The 19,248-nt window shown below is 32.5% G+C and overlaps 1 protein-coding gene across 1 annotated transcript in view; it reads left to right on the forward strand.

The window, feature by feature from the left end:
- The window catches only part of LOC107456991 (low-density lipoprotein receptor-related protein 12-like), a 62,198-nt gene that overhangs the window by 14,498 nt on the left and 28,452 nt on the right, over nt 1–19,248 (forward strand). Inside the window, exon 2 of the mRNA XM_043047851.2 lies at nt 12,603–12,829. Coding sequence (XP_042903785.2) covers nt 12,603–12,829 — 227 coding nt within the window. The remainder of the gene's footprint in view (nt 1–12,602; nt 12,830–19,248) is intronic.

Genomic DNA, 19,248 nt, shown 5'->3' on the forward strand with positions numbered 1-19,248 from the left:
GAGAGAGAGAGAGAGAGAGAGAGAGAGAGAGAGAGAGAGAGAGAGAGAGAGAGAGAGAGAGAGAGAGAGAGAGAGAGAGAGAGAGAGAGAGAGAGAGAGAGAGAGAGAGAGAGAGAGAGAGAGAGAGAGAGAGAGAGAGAGAGAGAGAGAGAGAGAGAGAGAGAGAGAGAGAGAGAGAGAGAGAGAGAGAGAGAGAGAGAGAGAGAGAGAGAGAGAGAGAGAGAGAGAGAGAGAGAGAGAGAGAGAGAGAGAGAGAGAGAGAGAATTCTCTCTCCCTAGTTGCCTGGGCGCTGCACTCACGTTCGTGGGAACGGGAGCTCGAATCCAATCTGCTAATAAATGGTGACAGGTGCACGTTAAATCTGTCAGGTCACAAAATGCTCCATGTTGGCATAAAAAATTATGCCTCTGGGGTACTGAATTGAAGATTGATCGTTCTCTGGTTCAGGTCAAAATTACGATCTGTGGTTGGATATATAAATGGATCCGCCCCAGAAACGGTTCTGATGTATGGTTGTAGCGGAAGTCGAATTCTTAAAAAGGTTGTTTCTTTTAGCAGAAGCGGTTTGGTTATGATTATGGTGAAATTAACGATAAAATATGGTTCTATAATGTGTAATTAAATTTGGTAAAGGGTGTAAAATTTGGTAATTTTATCAAGATAGCTTAGCATAAAAAACATTTCTGTGGTTAAATTTACTTTTCAATTTTGTATTTTTTATTAAATGTGTCGTAGTTACCAAAACAAAAAGGAAAAATATTGCGAAACCAAACAAATAAAAATTTAATGTTTAATTTGACAAAACAAATCTCACCTTGTGAGGAAAACATAAAAAAGTTCAACTAAAAGGAAGAAAAAGAATGTTCTATTGATTCTTTTAAAAAACAAAGAGAAAACGTTAATCACCAACACAATGTCCTTTTTTAATTTCGTGCTTTTGCAAACCTGGTTAAATATGATTTCAACAGCAATTTAAATTATGTTCTTTGAAAATAATCGTCTGCTACTATGTCTTTGAAAATAATCGTCTGATACTATGTCAATCTTCTACAAAATGCCTGGTATTGTGCAAATCATTTACATAATTTTACTGATATTTTGAAAAATCGCATCTTTTGCGATGGGCAGTCTAGTGAATGAATCTTGATTAAGTGCGTTTGATTGTATTGATAGTCAGTTGAATGACCTGACAATTCTCATACTTTTTCTCAATCGGTCATTATTAAGATGTTATTAATACTTCAACTAAATTGAGAACAGAAGCCTAATTCAGTTCATTACGTCATACGATTGCGAAAGATTTAAACCTTTAATCTTGAAAACTACTGGAAATATTTTCCATCTAAAACAATATATAATATATTTCCATATATAACAATATAAACCGTATATTTTAGTTTTATTAACCAGACTAATTAAAAGAAAAAAAACCCCAGAAATTCCATTACTCTACAGTACGGTAATTTTCAAGGTTTTAGTTTTCAATGTATGCTGGCGTCTTCTCTTAGTATCGCTACCATAGTCATTACGCTTAACCATAGTCAAGTAGTTAACCATCTAGTGAGTCACAGCTTAACTCACAATTTTGTTTTTATTTGTTTGTTTTTTATATTGAACGAAAAAAATAATTTGTAGTTTTATTTTTACATTTTCTCAGTAAACCAGAACAAAGCATAATTAAAATGTAAAAAAAAAGATTAGCTCTAAATATTATTTATATCTGATTTCTGTAAACAAAGTATAGTTTAAAAATTTCCTTGATGGCAATTTATTTCTGTTCTCCAGTTTCATGATCAAAAACATTTAAAATTTAAATTTTTTTTGTATGTATCAAAATTTTTTTTAAAATGATAAAATTAAGAATTAATCGTTAGGCATTAAAAATTTTGACAACGTAAAAATTAGTCACATTAATATGTAATCATTCTTTTTAATTTCAATGAGGCACTTTCCTCTGTTCGCTGCGTGCAACAACCCCCGTGGTGGATTCTTATTCATCTGTGTTTTAATTTCCTCTCAGAAGTTAATATTTTTTAAAAAAATTATTATTTTGTTTTTGAAATATGAAGTTATTATGTAAAGTATGTAGAAATATTTTGTCAATATGTTAATCATAACAAAATGAACTTATACCTATATTTGAAGAAAGGTCAATTGAACTCAGGAACATAGAATTGGACTTAATAAAAAAGTTAATGGATGTGAAGTCATTTTACTTCTTAACAATTTAAACGATAACTTTATATAAAACTATTTTAACCTCTCCGGAGAGTTTTATATTTTTAAAAAAACTGTGATATTTATCTGGCAACAGCAAATCTGTTTTGTTTTATTATTATCATTAATATTTCTATTTGTTTTGTTACCTCTGACATCAAATCAAGTACGAGCTGCTAAAATGAAAATCTCAGTAGAGATACATTTTATGACAATAATGGATGAACAATTATTTAAAGCAGAAAAAGTAAGAAAAAAAGTTTAAAAGAAGCACTTTAAATTGTAATAACTTTCAAATAAATTGAAATTTCAAAAAAATAAATAAATAAATTAATTAATTAAATAAGTAAATAAAATAGGCTTGTGTTAAGTTAATAAACAAAACACTTTCAGCATGTCAAATTTTAAGATTGTAGTAGGATCTTGCTGTTTGTAGTGTGCCCCGCATGGTATTTTTTCCTGACAATTAATAATTTTCGAGCTAATTACTAAATTTTAATTTTTTATTACACTGTACTCCCAGTATAGATATTTTATACTCAATTTATTTTTAATTTTTTTTTTAGTTATACTCAATTTTGAATACCAGTAAAATTCTAAGACCTTTGTCATTATTTAGGAAAGCAGAAATAAGTATTGCTAATTTAGATCAATGAATACAATGAGATCTCGCATTCTTAATAGCACTTGTTGCAGCAGATTATTTTGCCAGAAAGGTATAATGAATGTCAAAAAGTAAAAGTGTTTCTTGGGAAGCTACGATGCTTGTCAAATTATTTTATTGTTATTTTTTTTAAACGAAGCTTTTACTAAAATGTAGTTAAACGGTAGTAAAAAATCACATCAAAACTATACTATATTGCAGTTAAGAAAAAACTATTATCCTTATGAGAGAGCCTGTTTACATCTAATTACTCGCCAAATGGATGCTAAGCTTCCAGCGCAAACGTATCTCAACATCGCCAACTCTTGAAACGACGTTGCACAGCCTTCTTTTGACTTTTCTTAAATAGTGTGAATTGAGGAAAATAAAACTTATTGAATAAAAACTCGAGCTGCGTTAATAAAAAATAATAAAAATGATATCTACAAATTTACGTCTTTCTGTTCGCATTTAAAGAACAGATGGAAGAATAATAAATATTTTATCTTACAGACGATTTTTTTCTATAGTGAAACAAATATTTTTTTCCCTTCTGGCATTTGATTTGTTAAGGGTATATCACCATAAACAGCGCCATTTTTAGTGGTCCAATCAAATCCAAAGCTCTTGCATCGTCATATAATTGTTTATTTTTTAAGAACGAATATTCTCCTTATTTATCGAAATATATCGACAAGTCTAGGATTCCAGTAAGACTACGAAACCATATTCCTTTTTTAATAATTCCATGACATATATCGTAGAAGATAGTAGTAAATTTCAGTCAGATGATTTTTTTAAAAGCTTTTATATTGTTTTGAAAGCATATTTTTATAATTCGATTATTAATTAAAACGGAATTATATGCCATCACGGATGATTACTTAAATCCTATAAAACAATAGTAATTTCTTAATTTGCAACGGAGTACAGTTGCTTACTTAAATATTTTTATACAATTTTAAAAAAATCTGTAACACTCAAGTCTATCATGTAAAAAAATCAACACTTCAACAAAAACGTGTCAATCTTTAAACTATAAATATAATAAAAGAAAATAGAAATCTCAAACTTTGCAATGTACGAGAAATCTTAAGTAATTATTCCTATAACCTTGTGTTATCTATTCAAAATATTATCGCGCTAGATGATAGATTGCATAAGCGACCGCTTAAGTGATGTTATAAACAAAATATGCAAACGGGGGCAAACTAAGATTAGACTTCCAGTTTCCTTTTCGAATTCAATTCTTGTAACATGGATATTATAGCGATACAATTTTAGAATACGCACAATATTACTACATTACAGCTAATTAATAAGCATTTTTTTACGATAAACGTTAATTAAATTGAATAATTTGCTGGAACTAAAGTTATAATTTAGCAACTTTAATATTAATCTTGTATGAAGCAACAACATTTGTGTTTAAAACTGAACTTTAACATATTCACACACGGTTATTGTTCTCCCATTCTGATTGCAATTAAATATGTCATTCCTTAATGAAAATTAATTTCAAATAAGTAATTTCAATTTCATCAACACGCAGAGAAGTATTATAATATTTCTACGACGTTGCAAGTTAAGAAAAGACCATTTGTGGTATGGAATTTAAGTTATTCGAGACTGCGTATAGTTCCGTTTTATTTTATCAAATTATATAATTATGCTTTCAAAACAATATAAAAGTTTTTGAAAGTTAAACTCGTCGAACAAAACTTTATTTCGGGCTATTTTTATAAGCAAAATGAAGGCCGTGCTACGTCAAGAACTGGCGATATTCATATTCGCTCACTCTTGGCGCTTACCATCCATTTAGCATACATTTGTTAGCGAGAGCTTAATTTGAGCAATGATACGTAGGAAACAGATATCAACTGAAAATATTTATTTGATGTAAATAAGAATAATATGGAAATTACGAATGAATGAGACGAGCGTCTGAACGACGCAGTGTTTGTAAACAGACTGATCAGATGAGTCTCGGCGTTGCCAGATTCAGTGTCTGAAAGTTACAGTAGGGTTGAGTGATATTCTCACACCCCCACTTCACGAAAGTCCCAATACAATACTGAATTTTTTAAGTTGTTCGCTAGTCACCGGTTTGGTGAGTACATCAGCAGCATTTGATTTCGAATCAATGTAACACAACTGGATCAGTCCAAGTTCGACTTTTTCTCTTACGAAATGGTGACGAATGTCTATGTGCTTCACTCTAGATGATAGCATGGGGTTGGTACTGATCTTTATAGCACTTTGATTGTCACAGTGTAATTTTATTGCATCCAAGTTTTGGTTGAACAGTTCCTCTTTGAGTTGTTTAATCCACAGTAATTCTTGCGATGCTGCAGAAATGGCCACGTATTCAGCCTCTGCTGTTGATAAGGCGACTGTTTGTTGTTTTTTGGAGTTCCAAATTATGGCACAATTTGATTCGCAGAAGACAAAGCCTGTTGTTGACTTTCTGTCGTCTTTGTCGTTGGCCCAGTCTGAGTCAGTGTAACCTTGTAGTTGTCCATTTTTCTGGAAAGTTAGCCTTTTGGATAATGTACCTTTTAGGTATCTAAAAATTCTTTTGACAGCCATCCAATGAGGTTTTCCTGGGTGGTTGGCATATCTACTAACTACCCCCACTGCAAATGCAACGTCTGAACGTGTTCCTTGAGCTGCATATATTAGGCTTCCGACTGCTTCTCTATATGGTATCTGTCCTATCTCTTGCCTTTCTTTTTCGTCTTTCGGAGACATTTCTTTGGATAGTACTTGATCAGTTGGGAAAGGTGTTGCTGTTTCTTTGCAATCTTGCTTGTTAAATCTTTTGAGCATGTTTCTGATATAGGTGCTTTGGTCTAAACTGATGATTCCTTCTGTACGGTCTCTTGTGATGGTCATTCCAAGAATGTGGTGGGCTTCTCCGAGATCTTTAATTTTAAAGTGTTGTTTTAGCTTCGTCTTACGGTTCTCTTTTTGCTTACGGTCATTCGACAGAATCAGCAAGTCGTCTACATAGACGGCAACTATTAAAATTTTTCCTTTCTTGTTTGAAACAAAGATGCAAGGATCAGTTTTCGATCTGGAAAGTCCTATGTCTTTGAAGGTTTCAGCTAGTTCCATGTACCATGTTCTACTTGCTTGTTTTAGTCCGTATATGGATTTGTTCAGTTTGCAGTATCTGTGAGGAAAATATTCAGGGAGGTCAGGGAGTTCCATGTAAATTTCTTCTTCCAGTTTTGGGTGTAGGAATGCTGCTACAACATCCATTTGATCTAAATCCAGATCCAAGTTGGCTGCTTGAGCAATGAGAAAACGGATAGAACTGTTTCTGACTGTAGGTGAGAAGGTTTCCTCATAGTCTATTCCATATTTTTGAGAGCATCCTTTAGCTACTAGGCGTACCTTATGTCTTTCTGTTTCGCCATTTGGTTTGAATTTTGTTTTGAATGTCCATCTACTCTTAATGGCTTTTCTACCAGGTGGTAAATCACAAAGTTCCCATGTACCATTTAGTTTGTGAGCTTCGATCTCTTCTTCCAGAGCAGCTTTCCATTTCTGAGCTTCGTCAGATTGCATAGCATCTTCGTAAGTTTCTGGATCCTGAGCTCTACAGAGATTTGCTTGATACACAATGAAGTCATCGTTAAAGATTTTTCTGTTAGGTGCAGTAGCTCTCTTCGGGTATCTATTTGTGTCTTGATTGTAAGGATCTTCATCTTCACAGTCTGAAGACTTGTCTGTGGTGTCTGGTTCCTCTGTTGTGGTTGGATTGGAAATGTTTTCGATTTCAGTCATGTCTGCAGTTTGGGATTCTGTTGACGTTGAGTCATCTGCTTTATTTAAAAAGTCATTTTCAAGGAATATGACATCTCGACTAATGAAAACTTTCTTTGTAGAAGGATTAAAAATACGGTATCCTTTTGTTTCTTCACTGTATCCAACAAAGATGCCTTCTTTGGCTTTTGGATCAAACTTTTTTCTGTTCACATCAGGGATATGTACCATGACTTTGCATCCAAAGACTTTTAGGTGGGAGAGGTTTGGTTTCTTTCCTGACCAGGCTTCTTCAGGTGTCATGTTTTTCAATGCTTTTGTGGGTGATCTATTCTTTAAGTAGTTAGCTGTGTAAACAGCTTCAGCCCATAGTTCAGTTGAGAGTCCTGAATCAATTAGCATAGTACGAGCTTTCTCAACTAAAGTTCTGTTCAAGCGTTCTGATGTCCCATTTTGTTCTGGAGATCTTGGCACAGTTGTTTGATGTCTGATGCCACAAAGCTTTAGGCAGTTCTTAAGATCAGTGTTGACATATTCACCTCCATTGTCAGATCTTAAGGTTTTTATTTTCCCGTTGGTTTGATTCTCAACAAGAGCTTTAAAGTTCACAAAAGTTTCTTTTACTTGATCTTTACTTTTGAGGAAATAAACAAAAGATTTTCTTGAAAAATCATCGGTGAATGTTAGAAAATAACGAGCTCCCCCAATAGACAATGTTTGCATTGGGCCACACAGATCTGAATGCACAAGTTCTAGAATGCAGTTAGTTTTGGTTTTAGATTCTTTAGGAAAAGGTGTTCTTGAAAGTTTTCCTTCGATGCATGTAATACAGGTGTCAGATTTATTAGTGTTGCAGATAATTCCAGTGGACATTTTATTTATTAAAATGTTCATATCTCTTCTATTTAAGTGAGCAAGTCTACGGTGCCAGATGTTTTGAGAGTTTAGTATGGCAGTTGATGCAGAAAAATTAGCAGTGTCTAACACATATAGTCCATTATTTTCTGATGCAGTAGCAACTACATTTTTATATGGAATTATAATTTTGGAATCCAATATCTTACATCCTTCAGAGTCAAAAATTATTGACTTACCCTTTTTGGCGATTTGAGAAATAGAGAGCAGGTTAGTGGTGAGTTCCGGAGCATGTATAACATCACTAGCTGTGATAGTGCTGTTTTTTAATGCAATATCCACTGTTCCAATACCTATTGCTGGAACCACGTTGCCATTGGCTATATCAATTTTCCTGTTTCCACCAGGTTTTAAATTTTGTATCCAGTCCCCTCTCGGTGTCATATGAGCATTACAACCAGAATCCAGATACCAGTCTGTACGCTGGTTATCTTTAGAGTTAGATTCTTCTGATGTGAAAAAGCCAGCTGTATTTTCTCTGTTTTCAACTTTCTTTCGTGTGTTCTGTTTCTTTGGTTTTGGACAGGAATGACTATAATGTCCATATTCATTGCAATTGTAGCATCTTGGTTTTTTAGTGTCTTTATTCTTCTGTTTATGAGCAAATTTCCGGGATTTTCCATAAAATGCACTTTCAGAATGATTTGTCGATGTAGAACACAAATCTTTCACATTTTCTTGTAATAGCAAATTTTTGACAAAATCAACTGTAATGGCTTGATTTGAGCCTTGATTCCTAGAATGAGTGGTCTGAATTTTTCTGGTAGTCCTCCAAGTATTATTCCACCAACAGTTTCACTATCTAGTGGCTTTCCGATACTTTCGAGTTGTTCCAAGATGTTCGTTATGTTGTCAATATACGTTGACATCGATTTTGTTCGAAATAGAGATGAATACAGGCCAATTCTTCTAATTACCCCTTTATCTTCATAGGTATTCTGCAATGACGTCCAGGCTTCCTTAGCTGTTTTCGCTTCCTTGGTTTCGGCTGACGCTATCGGTTTAATTGATAAATTTATTTTTGCCAGTGCTCTTCTATCTGATTCTGGATCAATTTCTTCATTTCTTATCGGTTCAATGCATCCCCAGAGTCTAGCATCAACTAAGAAATTTTTCATTAGAAATTTCCTATCGGAATAGTTCGAGCCATCAAGATGTTTCGATTCTGGAAGTCCCCCACTTGACGTAGAAACGGGTGTTCTTCGAACATTTAATTGAGTCTGTAAATCTTCAATTTGTTGCTGCAATTCTTTAATTGCATCTGCTTCAGCCATTTTTCGATGTCAGAAGTGATTTCAGCGAACAAGTGATGAAAAAGAAACTGACCTGTTCTGTTATTTCCAACACTTTCGATTTCCGAATTCGTTCTTAAATGTTCATTTTAGTTGATTAATATTTCCATTTCTGGGCCCGTGACCTGTTAGCGAGAGCTTAATTTGAGCAATGATACGTAGGAAACAGGTATCAACTGAAAATATTTATTTGATGTAAATAAAAATAGAATGGAAATTACGAATGAATGACATGAGCGTCTGAACGACGCGGTGTTTGTAAACAGACTGATCAGATGAGTCTCGGCGATGGCGTTGCCAGATTCAGTGTCTGAAAGTTACAGTAGGGTTGAGTGATATTCTCACAGCATTTAGATGCAAACAGGCGCTCTCCATAGTGTTAATGGTTCTTTCGTAACTTGCTACACGTCAAGTTAGTATAATGTTAGAGCTTGTGAAAAAAAAATACGCGTTTATTTTTAAAAACGCAAAAAAATGACAATGCTTTTTAATCTCATGAAGCAGTGCCTCACTGTTGTAATAATTTTAGCTAACTGTTGGACGATATCATTTTCTTTTCATTAAGTAATTTACTGTTATTTATCGTTTGATTACATATTTTATTTTAATTCTGTAAAATGCTTGGATGTTTTATTTAAGGATGTCAAATTTTAAAGAAAATAAGCAAAATACAAAACATCTTTTTAATAGTACAATCCAGCTACGTTTTTTTTATAAATATTTCAACTTTCCTACAATTTTTTGTTCTAAACATTTATTTCGTTACTGAATATATATGCATAGTTTAAGAGCTTGACATGCATCATTAAAATTTTCAAACTAAATAAGGAATAAATAGGAATAATTACTGTATTATAAAAGTTTCTACATGAAGAAAAAAAAATTCTGGTAATATTACTGTATTGTGTGGTAATGACAATTCCGGCAAGAAAAACAAAATTCTGGTTAATGAAACTAAAATATTCGGTATTTATACCATTTATTTACTTATTTTTCTGTTAATATGGTAACGGTTCGCAGGTAATTCTGTTTTCAAAAATTATACTTCTTTTCACCCCACATTTAGTAAAAAATACAGAACTCAAAAGCAAATTTAACCAAATAAATGGTTTATATGACAAGATCTAAGATATCACGGTAAAATTACCAATTTTTACCATATTTAAATAATTTTATTATATATTAAATCATATTTTATTTACTGCTAATTTTACCAAAATCCTTAACAAAGCAAAGGTAAAATTAGTGAAATTTTTTGTGTTCCCATAGAACCAAAAATTCGGTATTTTTTACCTTATTTTGATAGTTTTGACCATACTTTTTCCTCAGTGTGCATAAATGCTACTTGATTATTAATACTGATTTATATTATTAATACTGATTTTCTTCTCCCTCTGTTTATGGAAGTATAAAATATACCATATACTGAAAATAATCTGTTTAATTTGGAGATATTATGTTAATAGTTATGAATTCGGGGCAAGAAAAACTTTAGAAAATGCGTTGCTGTAGCGTCTATGGCTGACAAATAAAAAAAATTTTTCTCACCAAAATAGTACTGGAAAAATACTTAATGGGCACTGAGATCTCGTTTATTCCAAAAACTTGTGAGTACTTCCTACTTCTACGAGATGTTCTGCAATGGTTGCCCATAATATATATTTTTGATTTCAAAATACAGTCGAACCTCAATTAATTGTTCTCGCATCAGTTCTCCAATATGCATCGTCTTGTTTAACCGGTGTTATTGTTAATAATACCCGTTTAGATCTTTTTTGAAACTGGAACATTCCAGCGTCCATCATTCAGAAATTTTACCAACATTTGAAAACAAAAGTTATTTTGCTTTCAGAAGAAAGACAGTATGGGGTTTTGGGTAAAACGCCTAATAAAACACTTTTGATTTTTCTAAAATAATTGGTGAAAATGGTGAAACTTGTGGCGTGATGTTGATTGAAAAAATGTTTGCAGGAACTGAAGAAGTCCAAATGATAAAAATGAAGGCAGTGAAACACATAATGCAATCTTCGCGGAAGGCGCAAAGAAACTGTTCAATAAGAAATTGTCTGTATTCATACTAATTTACAGAAGTTGTATGACTATAACGAAAGTTGAAAATTAATTGTTTGCTGTGAAAAAAAAGAGAGTTCAAACTAAAATTTCTAAAAATATTAGAGAAATAAACTTTTTTTTTCATCTTTCCAACGTATCGTAAATAGTTTTGGGAGTAAGCATTTAATTTTTTCAACTAAATTTTTGTTATACTTAATGTAAATTTAATACTTTATTATTTTAATAAATGTAATACTTTTTGCACTTTTACGTATGTAAACTTATTACAATCCACACTTTTCAAATGATTATTTGATATTTTATGTTGAACCACATTCGTCGTTTTCCCGTATCTATCTGTTACGATTAAAGTGATAAATCTGGTTATTATTATCACTCATCTAAACTAAAAAACTAAACTCAGTGGCGCGACAGCACATAGACGGCCAAGGCCTACTGTGCCCATCTCAGTTTTCTTGACCTTGGGCTCTGAGGTGCAGGAGCAGATGTTCCGATTAGATGGTCAGCCGAACGCGAAACCCACAGTGTTTAGTTCCCAAGCATTCTTGGTACTCATTTATGGACCCACTGAAGGGATGAAAGGCTGAGTCAACCTTGCCCGGCCCGACGATCGAACTTAGGACCTGTGGCATGGGAGAGCGAAGCGCTGCCACTCAGCCACCGGACGTCATTAATACTCATCGGTCAATATTAATAATAATCGAGGGTCAAAGTGAGAAATATCGACAATTATTCTCTATAACCGGTTATTAATAATAACCAATGAAGTTTGGTCAATGTGATTAAACGGTTTATATAGCATTGGAACATAGGTGTACCTCTTTCAACATGTATTAAAGTTGAAGTGATAAATCCTATTATTATTAATACTCATCGGTCAAAATTAATAATAATCGCTTCTTTTGGTCAAAGCGATAGAATGCAAATAAATTACATTGACCAAACTTCATTGATAATTATTAATAATAACCGGCCAATGTGATAAATTCGCTTAAAATACTCACTTTAACCGGCTTATATGCTTATTATTAATATTAACCGGTTTGTATTAAATAATAACCAACTATTCACATTGACCGTAACAGGTCATTCCTATTGAATTATCCAAGGAGAAACGATCGTAATTCTACAGTATATGACAAAAATAGACACAATTAGAGATCACAAACTTTTATCAAAGCAAGGAATAAATAACGATTATACTTTTAAAATATGATAAATCGCTATTGAAGAAGGCGGATGACAAGAGATAAAAACATGTTTGCTTGCTGATTGAAACTCGATGCTTCTAATAATCGCTTATAGAGACTTCTCAGTTTCCTTTCAGACCAAACATATCCTGACGTTTCTTACACTTGCCTTCTTCAATAGCGATTTATGAGATTTTCATGGTGTTTTACCTTCATTATCGTTAAAATTTCACATTAATGATTTCGAATATCATGTTTTTCGTTTCTCATTTTTACAAAGAATCTAAAAATACGCATTTAAGTTGGTCTTTATTAAAAAGTCCAGCATATTTGACGATTGAATTACATAGAAACATTTACTTCAAACTATTTCACTGACATCAGAGATTATGGCTAATTTCTCTTGTTTGTTTTTTTAAACTATATGTTCTAACTAATTTCCATTGTTAACTTTTCAATATACAACAAACTACATATTATCTTCTTTAATTTCTCCATAGATGACATGGCGGTCATTTGTAAAAGGCTACCTCATTTTAAAATTCGAATGCATCACAGTAGCGCTGGCTCAACAGGGATTTTAAAAGCTAGTGACTATCTATCGGAGGATGAGGAGTCGGAGTGCGTGGCAAAGATAACACCACCCAAGGGATACGGTGTTATCTATCACATTGATGGAATGGAGCTTCGAAAAGATGCCAATAATGACTGCAGGGACTACATCAAAGTAAGAATTCTTATAGAATACGAGTGTGATTTCAATGATTTTAAAAATAAAACATAGAATGTGATTAATGCCTTTCGTGGTTTTCTTTATTTCAAAAGTAATGATTAAAGAATATGGTGAAAAGTATATTTACAAAAGCACAAAAGTGCGTGTATGGCAGACTGCCTCATCNGCTTAGAAGGGTAGTTGTTGCGTGGCGTTAAAGTGAGGAGTTTCGTTTCCATCGCTCTAAAGCATGTTGTGAAAAGGCTTAATGACGAAAAAAGACGAGATGCTTGAATCCATCGTGCTACTGTCCTATATGGTAAAGCATTTGCTCCAAAGGCTTCCACTAATCCTCGATAGCATTCTGTTGCATTTTTGCCACGGGCAACCTCGATTGTAAGCCACGACCGCTGATCACCTTTTGAAAACATGCTTTAGAGCGATGGAAACGAAACTCCTCACTTTAACGCCACGTAACAACTACCCTTCTAAGCAAATCGAATGTTTTTTGCACTCTACACATCGACAACAGCGCCACCTCTCCGCTCTCATATCCTATTTGCGCATGCCCGCCCTTCTGTGAGTTTCAAGGTTAAGTTGCCACTATTTAATTTATAACCCTCGTATATAGATAAATATATATACACTTAAACGATATTCTTATTTTAAATGTAATTTTTATGTAAATAAGACGAGCTTAAATAATTCCTCGATTAAAAAAAACTAACTATATTCAACAGTTTTCGTTAAGAGAATATTTAAACTTTGTAGGTCTTACTTCTCTTTAGTATTTTAAAGCTCTAATATTAAAATTTTGCTTTTAAGTATGTGTGAAAATATATTCTTCATTAAATATTTTTCTTGTGCCAAATATTTATCTATCAAAACGTTAAATTTCTATTGGCTTTTTATGTAGGAAATAATGGCATCCTTTTTGTCAAGGATTCTAAAATATATGTTTAGGGAAAAAGTTACAGAACACCTTGAATTATTAGTGCTATTGTATGTCGTGGCATTAAATTATTGCTATTGGACATTAAAATAGACACAACTTTGAGAATTGGTATGTATAGTTAAACAATAAAACGTATATTTAACTATTTCTTTATAAAGATACAAAGATTATTTCAGTTTGATTAAATAAAAATCCCAATAAATTTCGATTCAGAACTAACAAAACACTGTCAATATTTCAAACAGTTTGTTTTATTTAATTACAGTATTTCAAGTTGCTTAAAACAAGATCTGATGTATGAAATATTATCTTTCACACGAAGCAATTTCAGATATAATCAATGATATGAATACAAATAATTGCTTTGAACGCAACGGATCATTTAATTCAAATAACTGAGATTTTAGAATAAATAATAAATCAACTTCAATTTCCTTTCCGCTTTTTGAAACTTTGATGTGCAATGAATAGGATTATCGAGGTTTAATAGCAATTCTGAAGCAATACTGCATTCCAATGAAAAGAGTTTTGAAATATTTAAAATCAATATGACTGCCATTTTGTCAATAATACAATCAATTTTCTGAAAGTCTGGTTTTTATATTCATGGAATAAATAGTTTCTAGAAAGTTCATTCAGTATTTTATATTTAATAGTTGATGAAGGACAAAGGCGTCTTTAGTGTAGTTAAGCAGTTATGATTAAAGAGCTCGTTCAATTTTAAAGATATTTTTATTTTGATTATTATCAAAACGATAATAAATTGATTTTAATACTTAATTGTTTATATTTCACAAAATATGATACGTTTTAAACGAAGTTTGAAAGCTGAAAGTAAACCATGGGCGTGGCGGGAATCTGATTTCTGAGGGAGACGAAATTAAAATACTGTCACAATAATTCTCTAACCTAATAGAATTTTTTATTATTATTTTTATTATAGGAAATTCTTATTCTTATTCTTGCAAAAAAATTATTTTTATCTCTTTCCTTTTTTAAACTTTGTTAAACTTAAATCAATCATAGTTCATGAAAATTTTGTTTGTCTGAATTATTGAGGGGGACAAAGTATATTTACCAATCCCCTCCGCCAACAACGCCCATGTTACAGTCATCATTTGTTCTCCCCAGATGACGGAACGAATTTCATTATAATTTTCCAAATAAACTTAAGATTTAGTTGCTAATGAAAGAAAAAAAATTAATTCCCAGCTCCAAAACAAATTATACCATTTTACTGAATAACATCCGTGGAAATTACTTAGGTAAAAATAAATAAATATCTAAACAAATGAAAAAGTCTCTGTTTTTAAAAACTTATAAAATTAGTTTCGAAATTGTCTTTTGTAACGTTAAACCTGTATCTATTTACTCCTATAACATTTATTCATTTTCTAGCATTGCATTCACGGATCTCAAGTTTGATCTGTAAATGCCAGAAAAATTTAAATTTAGTTACAGCATATACGGAATCATTTTACAGAAAGACATTAATAAAAACTATTTATGTCTAAAAAATAAATGCTTTGCTTTACGTACTTGTATAGTCATAGTTATTGTGTAAACTATCCCATGCAGTGCTAAACCTGTAGTTACAGATTTCTAATCCAAGTTTGGTCTGCAAATGCTAAAAAAAATATTGTTCGAGTAGAAAATAATTTCTAAACTACTTTTGTAACGTTTAGCGGTAGCCATTTTTCTAGCTAAGGCTCCAAATGTTAGAAAAGTTTTTTTGTAAGTTCAATTCATAGAATAAATGAATAAACCTTTTGTAAAATGACTTTAGATGAGGTTAGTTGTTGTTGTTGGTGGTTTACATAGAACTAATGCTGCACAATAGGCTATTGCCGACGGACTGGAAAACATCCCTGAGGATGATCCGAAGAACTGCCATCACAGTTTTGATCCTCTGTAGAGGTGATGGCTCGCCAGCTTCAGTAGCGCGACGACCTACGCGAAGTCGAGTACTTTACGGTAGAACAGTTTAACAAGGATCGATACCGCACGGAAACCCTCGGTCCTTTTGCAGGCTGATCAAAGCGGTCACCCACCCACACGTTGACCACAGTCAGTGATGTTTGACTTCAGTGTTCCATTGGGAAGCGTGTCTTGACGATCAGTTCACAGCGGGGAGTGTAGAGGTTAGTTATCCTTAAAAAATAAAAATATCGATTTAAGATGCTTCAAAGTTAACACAAAATTATTTTTTCCTTCGTCCCCGTCGATCCTTTCTCCCCAGAGCCACACAGCATGACTAAATTCATTATTTAATTCATAAAACTAAAAGTCATACCACGACACAATGACATCTAGCTAAAATAATTTTCATTCTTTCTATTTTTATATTACTATTTGTGCCCAATCCCAGTTGACTTCACATTACTAGAATTAGCAAGTTTTCCAAAGTTCAACTTATAATAAAGATTAACTACACTCAGTATAATTTGGAATAGAAAATGATGTCCTCGATTATGGAGTGCGCCTATCACATGATAGTCTAAATTAGTATTTGCAACAGTTAATCACTGTTATATCAAGTTTAATCTATTTATAGTCAGTCCGTTCTATGCTTATACTGAAAATGGCATAAAACGTCTAAATGGAGAAAAGTCACAGTTTTGAGAAAATAAAAATCGTTTGTGGTCTAATTTTTTTAATATTTAAAAACTTACTGCAATGCTACATTATCTGTTCTCATAACAGTTTGAAAAAACTGAGATTAATGAGCGATTTTAATAATTTTCATCTTGGTAAAAAAATGTCGTTAAATTGGCGCTTTTTTAAACAAGTTGAATAACTTTTAAAATATTTAAGTTATTTGTCCGTTCTAAGACCTAGATAAATCTTCACGGTAAGATGGTACACATAATTTAAAATTATAACTCTGCTTTAAACGAAAGACACTTAAATTGTGGGGTTTATTCATTTTCCTTGGTGAAAGATCTTCGTAAAACTATCTTAATAAATAACTAATTTTTTTTCTTCAAATTTCCTTAACCATTGATTTTTCATTATTTAGATTTCTAGAACAAGTTTCAAAAGCTTACTTGACATTCTGAATTAAATGGTTTTAATACTATTCGGTGACGTTATCCCACGCTCCTTTTGCTTGAGCTTACTTGACATTCTAAACTAAATGGTTTTAATACTATTAATTAGGTGACGTCATTCCACGCTCCTTTTGCTTGAGCTTACTTGACATTCTAAACTAAATGGTTTTAATACTATTAATTCGGTGACGTCATCCCACGCTCCTTTTGCTTGAGCTTACTTGACATTCTAAACTGAATGGTTTTAATACTATTAATTCGGTGACGTTATCCCACGCTCCTTTTGCTTGAGCTTACTTGACATTCTAAACTAAATGGTTTTAATACTATTAATTTGGTGACGTCATCCCACGCTCCTTTTGCTTGAGCTTACTTCACATTCTAAACTGAATGGTTTTAATACTATTAATTTGGTGACGTCATCCCACGCTTCTTTTGCTTGAGCTTACTTGACATTCTAAACTAAATGGTTTTAATACTCTTAATTTGGTGACGTCATCCCACGCTCCTTTTGCTTTAGCTTACTTGACATTTTAAACTAAATGGTTTTAATACTTTTAATTTGGTGACGTCATCCCACACTCCTTTTTGCTTGAGCTTTCTTGACATTCAGAATTAAAAATAAATTATTAATGCAGAAGTTACAATGAACTTTGTTTCTGATAAAACTGAGCTTTAAACTAGAAAACATAGCAGATATTATCTTTCAAATAATTGAAAATAAGCACCTATTGTTTAATTTGCAACAATGCCTAATGCTGCACCTGAGCGAAAAAAAATTCGTTCTTCTCATGCCTTTTCCCTAACGGACAAATAGAGATGTCCAATCTCTAGGCTGAACTATATCACTGAGTAAAATTAATTAATTAGCGTTTGCACCATTCTTATAGGACGATTCATATTCACATCCTAATGGAAAGTATTCCTGTTGGCTGCTATCTGTAGCTCATTGATCACTGACAGATTTTCAAAGAGCACATAAATAAATTGTCGTCAGGTGACGTCAGCTTAGACATCTCCATTGACTTTTTGAATGTTAAGAATCCGGGCTAAAATTTCTCCTTATGCACTCTGCCCAAAATTCAGGACGGTGGCACTAACAGTTCTTGAGAAATATTCAGACATAAATAGATATACAAAGTCTTCCTTTCATTACGATAGATTGTTCTTTATTAATTATATATTAATTTTATCTTCAACAAAGCATTTAATGTACAAGTTGTAATTTTCAATGCTATGAGTGTAATTTCAACCAGTTGTAGTTGTAATTGTAAGTTTTTCATCTGAGAAAGATATTTTTTTCAATTCCAAAATATTTTCTTTGTTTAAAAACAGTGATAAGAAATTACAGATCACTGTGATATCTCTCAATTTTTCCTCTACAGCCTTCGATGTTTTATCACAAGTCGATTGGAAAGGAATTTCGCCAAACTAAATTCAATAAAAATTAAAAACAGATTTTCATTCATTACGAAATTACTACTAGAGTTCTAAATGTACGTCACCGAGTACTCGTACACGCAAGTTGTGAGTATACCCGTACTTTGGCACGTGTAATAAGCGCTGGACCATCATCAGTCTTTGGGTTTATACCAGGGTCAATTCCCGAACGCCGAAATCAATGGACTCATCAGATAATTTTCAACAAGTTTCACTCCTTTACTATCGCATGTTTATTTAACTCTTTGTGGAAATATAAACAGGTTAAAATTAATACGCTAACAGACGAATAATGAGTTTGAGTGACCGAAGTTGTGGCTAAACATCTAAAATTCGACAGATTTGTCTGGTGTAATTGATATCTTTTATGCTTTATAAACTCGAAAATGATTCTGAAATAAGGATTAAGTATTTGCTTCCTTTTTTTTCAGAATACATTTTCGTGAATTCTTAAAAATGTTTTCTAATTAGTAACTCTCGAGTATATCTCAAGTTTATTTAGAAAAAAAGCTGAACTAATTACACCAAATAAGTTTGAGTATCTGAAGTTTAGGTTAAACATTGGAATTTTTACAGATTTGTCGGGTTTAATTGATATATTGGATGATTTATAAACTCGAAAATGATTCTGAAATAAGGATTAAATATTTGCTTCTTTTTTTTTTCAGAATACATTTTCGTGAATTCTTAAAAATGTTTTCTAATTAGTAACTCTCGAGTTTATCTCAAGTTTATTCAGAAAAAAAGCTGAACTAATTACACCAAATAAGTTTGAGTATCTGAAGTTTAGGTTAAGCATTGGAATTTTGACAGATTTGTCGGGTTTAATTGATATGTTGGATGATTTGTTGTTGTTGTTAATTTACGTCGCACTAGAGCTGCACAATGGGCTATTGGCGACGGTCTGGGAAGCATCCCGGAGGATGATCCGAAGACATGCCATCACAATTTTGATCCTCTGCGGAGGGGATGGCACCCCCGCTTCGGTA

The sequence above is a fragment of the Parasteatoda tepidariorum genome, chromosome 8, assembly GCF_043381705.1.
Source record: "Parasteatoda tepidariorum isolate YZ-2023 chromosome 8, CAS_Ptep_4.0, whole genome shotgun sequence".
NCBI classification, from domain to species: domain Eukaryota; kingdom Metazoa; phylum Arthropoda; class Arachnida; order Araneae; family Theridiidae; genus Parasteatoda; species Parasteatoda tepidariorum.